General features: G+C 34.7%; 1 protein-coding gene across 4 annotated transcripts in view; it reads right to left on the reverse strand.

Moving 5' to 3' along the window:
• Positions 1-487, reverse strand: part of LOC106467899 (protein MRVI1-like) — a 42776-nt gene extending 42289 nt beyond the window's left edge. For all 4 annotated transcript variants that reach the window (XM_022396109.1, XM_013928284.2, XM_022396108.1 and 1 more), the window contains exon 1: positions 171-487. In XM_022396109.1, coding sequence (XP_022251817.1) covers positions 171-248 — 78 coding nt within the window. In that variant the 5' untranslated portion in view covers positions 249-487. The remainder of the gene's footprint in view (positions 1-170) is intronic.
• Between the last annotated feature and the right edge of the window lie 4954 nt (positions 488-5441).

A 5441-nucleotide genomic window follows, 5' to 3' on the forward strand; every position in this document is an offset into this window, starting at 1 on the left:
AAAGTAGCTTTTGACAGTTGACATGTACACATGCAAATTGATTTGCCAAAACGCAAATATTAAGACTTACCCAAGAATAGTTTAATATTTATCAGATAACTGCTATTTAACTAACCCTTCTTTTTATTCACCATAAACTACACAGCTTGTTAATCTAAAATGTAACTCACCTCAATGGCAACTATCAAACCCGACAGTAAATTGTGACTCGATTTCAGCTCATCAATGACAAAACTTGTCAAAAGCATCCAGCTACTCACCACCAAATATGCCCAGCTCACACGTAGGAACTGTTAAGTTTTTAGTGCCCATACAGAAAATGTGCGACAGAATACGCTACCTATTACGTTTCGCACATTTTGGGAAATTAGAATTTTATTATTAGCGTCCCACTGGGTTTATTAATATTCTCAGCAGTACAACACTGCCTCAGATACGTTTTCGTTACCCAAACTGATGACCTATTTATGACAGACTTTTTAATGGCGTTGCCTTCACAGGAAGTGGAATATATGGTCTTACGCATGCTACCACAACGCCCACTATGAAATTCATAATTTATGCTGAACACGTTCTCTGTTTTTTTTTTTTAAACAGTCAAGGTTTTTGTTTTCATTGTTTATACGAAGAATGAATGAAGTCATTGGTAAAATAAGAACTTTTTTTTACATGTTGTTATATTTATAAAAACGAAGGATATTTGTCTCAAATTTAGCACCTTTTGTTTCACTTATTTGTTATTCAGGGTAGAAGTGGAAAACTTCGTAGTTTTAGTGATAACATCCAACCATTGAAACAAAATAGAAAAGAATAATATATATATATATAATAGCCAAATGTATGTCTGCCTGTCACGCTCTTTATCTCCTGAAGGATTAACTGTAAAAAAAATTATACATCAAAATGCTTATTTTTAAGTGTAAGTTATAGGAAACTTTTCCAGTTTTTTTTTTTTTTGCAATTCCTAAAATTTAATATCGATATCATCATTGATCCGTCATATGAGCTGAATGGTCAATCTAAGAGAAAACTTATTAGGAACAAAAATGTTTCTTTTTTTCGAGGGAATTTCACACAAATCCTCAGTCAGATTATTGAAAGAAATATTTCGAAGATAGGTTCATGAATAGAAAAAACGCATATAGAGAAGAACGTGTTTGAGTATTTATTTACTATGAAATTCATAATATATTATATATAATATATATTCATAATATATTGTTTTCATGTCGGTATTATATACTTGTATGATTTCATTGTACAACGTACAATAAATTGAATTCAATTGTATTGACTATTACCTTTTGACACTACGTATAGAAATAACAACTGTCAAAAAGTGCTTACTTCCTTAGCGGTCTTTCCTCGCGCTCAGTAAAATGACAAGAAACTGGCATTCAGCGCAAAAAATCCCCGCGGCTACTTAGCGAAGCTGAATGCTTTATTGTACTGGATACACCCATTGTATCGAAAACCAAAAATATTTGCTAATAATGCATTGCAGTCAGTTTCCCTTGCTTAGAAAAGAAACACAATGCAATTTTCGTTATTGATATAACACATGAAATTATAAAATACTGTTGTAAACGACTCACTAGACAATCATATTGTATGAACACTATGATTCAAAAGATTGGGTTGACTGCACGCTTGATATTTATTCATCACTATTTTTCGGCAAATCACAGTTGAATTGTTTTACGGACATCTGCTAGTATATTATAATTACATTTCTCATATAATTGTATTTTGAGCATGTTTTTGCCATTGGCCTTTTACTTTCGTACTTTTATTAGTATTATATACAGAAATGTAGGAAAAATAACAAACGTTTGTTTAAAGTTTAGTACTCATCATAACAGTTTAATTAAGTAAGTATAATGATATCACTATTCATTTATTTTTTAGAATAAAGTGAAAACGTCCATATATATATATATAGAGAGAGAGAGATAGAGAGAGAGAGCCAGGGGTCAGATGTTCGTGACACAAGATTACTTTAAAAATTGTGCCAACTGTAGTTTATGAACTGGAACTTGTTAATAACATCCCAATGGATACATTTCCACTTAGCGTTCAAAGCATGTTCTTAGGTTTTGGATGGTTCTTAATGTGAGGCAAAAATCTTCAATTTATGCAATGTTTATACCTTTAAATTCATTTGATTTGCCAGTTTTGTGAGCATTATATTTAAGACTTTTCTCTTAGCACGCAGAGTAGGTATGTGTGTTTATATATATATACATTATATATATGCAGTCACATATAACCATGCCATTGTACTTTCTACATAACGTTATTTATCCATGAATGTATGAAACATGTTTTAAAAGTTCTAATATTGGTGTTCTGTTCTTTGCAGCTTAACATCAATAGAAATAGAGAGACTATGCCTAGTTGGCAAAGAGGGCTATACAGCTTTCCAAACTCAGTGCAGTAGTATCCCAGTGGTAACGGTAAGTTTACGAACTTACAACGCTAAAACCGGGGTTCGATTTCTCGTAGTTGACAGACTGCAAATAGCTTAGTGTGTAGTTTTGCGGTATAATAAACAAACAAACAGTGCAGAAATATTTTTACAAATTGAGTCCTATGCGAACGAATAGCATGCTGTGAGGGAAAAAAATATTCAAGAACGTGATAAGGTTTCAATGTCGTAATGTTCAGATGACGTAGAACAGTTCAATCACAGGAAATGTTAGAAAGTTCTTTGTAAATTTAAAAACAATAAAATAATAGTCCAATCGAGACATTGTGTCTGAGGGGAGTTGATAATATATAATCGAGGTAGTCTCAACAGCTCTTTGATGAATACATGGGCTTATTTTGCCATTGTGTGAGCAGTAAATGCACGAGGAAAAATTTTTGAAAATTAAAACACACAGCAAAAGCGACTTATCAAGGAAGGGTAAGGTTATCGTTATTGAACTACAAAAGATGATGCTTTTACCCCAAATAGAAAATATCCCCTTGACTGTGATGGTGACTACTCCATGGAGCGAGCAATCTGTAACATAGAAATTGTGAGCATCGTGAAATCTCCAAAGGACACACCGTTTATTGATATGACCACCCTAATGAAGGCACAAAGCATGTCATTCTATGAGGACCGAAATTTCAAACCATACATTAAGGATATTTTATTGAACAAAATCCCTAATAATGATTTTGCAGATAGTGGTCCAAAACCAGAAATTTTGCTTTCGTCAAAAACCAAACAACGAGTTGGGTCAGAAATTTATGAAGCTTGAGATACTGAAAATGAAATGGTATGTTTGGGAAAAGGAGCTAATGGTTCAGGATAAGAGATTTGCATTATAAAGGACTGGTATTTTAACGGGTCCTTTGACAACTTCCAAATCCTTTAGAAGCTACAGCAGCTACTAAAATGGATAATTTGTAATGTAAAAAAGAAATAACAGATAAGAGTAATTAAATAAAAGTTCTCAAAATTTGACCCATCATGTGATATGTCGCTTTAAAATAGACTGCAAAGTTTACTATCAGCTAAAGTCTATCTCTGGATTCCAGAAACAAATGCTAACTCCCCTCAATGTAGAATCAGTTTTAATACAATACCATTTTGACAGATCCAAGAGTGACGTCTAGATGATGCGTTACCTGAACATAGACACATCGTAATCGGAAGTCCAACGAATGACCGTTAAAATGGCTTTGGCTATTTCTGAGAACGTTACAAACAGCACTGATGGCATATACCCTCCCCCACGCACGTTTTAGAAGAAACCAATCTTTACAGCTGACAACATCGGCCTTGAAAATGATGCTAGCTCCTTTCACGAAGTTTATTTGGTTGCTACTTGCTTAACAGTGAGGAGTGAAGGCACGAAGTTTTTTCTAAAGTGAGGAGTGAAGGCACGAAGTTTTTTTTTCTAAACAGAGTTTCTATTAAATGCTAATTAAAAAAAAAATCTCTAGTTCCGGTTCATAAACTAACATTATTATAACTTTATGGTATATTACATCTCTCTCTCTTCCACCCCCGATTTATGATTATAATCATGAGAAAGTTCAAGGCATTCCAAAAGAAAAAGAAACAATCTTCGGTTTGCAACGAAATATATTAACGTGTCGTACCGTTAATTCATCTTTACCTTCCTAAATATACAGTTTTGACCAAAAGATTTGCATACTGTTCTATATTGATGTTATTGTCTACATGCATAGAGTAGTTATTTAGTATACGCCCGAATAGTAACAGAGAAAGTAGCGAATGATCGGACACATTTGTACGAGTTGCTATTCTGGTCTGTATAAGCTGTTTTGAGTATTCGTTCGTCAAAACACACATACACATCTGTTTTGTATAAAAGGGTGTGGTTATGGTATACTCTTTTTTCGAAACAGATCAACGTTTTGTTCAGACAGTTTCTCTGTACTTGGTGTAGAGTCATGCTCTGTCATGTGCCAAAAGTTATAGGGCGTCAAATTGTTCGACTGTCCAGAAATGGTATGAAGCAAATGGACATTGCCAGAACAGTAATGTATCCCCCAGTGTACTGTATCCAGAATTCTGAAATGTCATCGGACTACAGTAGACGCCGAAAAACTTCTGCTCGAGATGACCGTGTTTTGATCAAGTTAGCACATCAGGGTCAAAAGAAGTCTTGCAACACCTTACGACAGGAATGGCCTGAACACATTCATTCCAGGGTAGCCAGAAGAACAGTGAATAGGATACCGACCAAACGAGGTTATTTTTCAAGAAGGGCTATCTGCAAACCGATATTAACCAGAATTCACCGCCAACACCGTGTTACTTGGAGAAATAATTCCAACTTACAATTAGAACACTAGCGACATGTCATCTTTTCAGATGAGTACTGATTCCGGCTTGTTAAAGCTGATGGTAAGGGGTGTTGCAACAAAATAAATCACACTTTTTCCTCGAGAGCATAACAAAGTAAAATAATATTTTAATTCAATCAAAAAAATAATTCAAAGTATCAATATCGCTTGATTAGGCCACCATTGTTCTCACGCACGAGTTTTAATCGATTTGCAAAAGATTTCAGCAATGCAACAAACATGTCTGTTTTTGTGGCTGTCTCTGTGAGCACATCACAAATCAAGGTTTCACGCTTGTGTCTCTCGCATTCAGGCAAAGTTTCCAACATTTCTTCTGTGCATCGTTGAACGAAAGCTCCGACATTTTCAGCGGGATTTAAATCTGGAGAGTTCTCAATCCACATTCCACCACTTTTCACGGACCCTTCTTTTAAATTCAACAATTTTGAAACTTTGAGGCATTAATCGGATTTTTCAAATCTGGCATTGCGATGTGTCGATTGGAAGACTTGAATTCTCGGAGCACATGCGACACGAACCTGAGTTCTAGTGAGCACCATGATTCAAAAGTTTTCGCAGAAAATGAAATTCGAAGAGTCAAACACCCAAGAGTACGTTGAATTGACGTTTTC

Source organism: Limulus polyphemus, unplaced genomic scaffold (genome assembly GCF_000517525.1).
Source record: "Limulus polyphemus unplaced genomic scaffold, Limulus_polyphemus-2.1.2 Scaffold2785, whole genome shotgun sequence".
Classification (NCBI taxonomy): domain Eukaryota; kingdom Metazoa; phylum Arthropoda; class Merostomata; order Xiphosura; family Limulidae; genus Limulus; species Limulus polyphemus.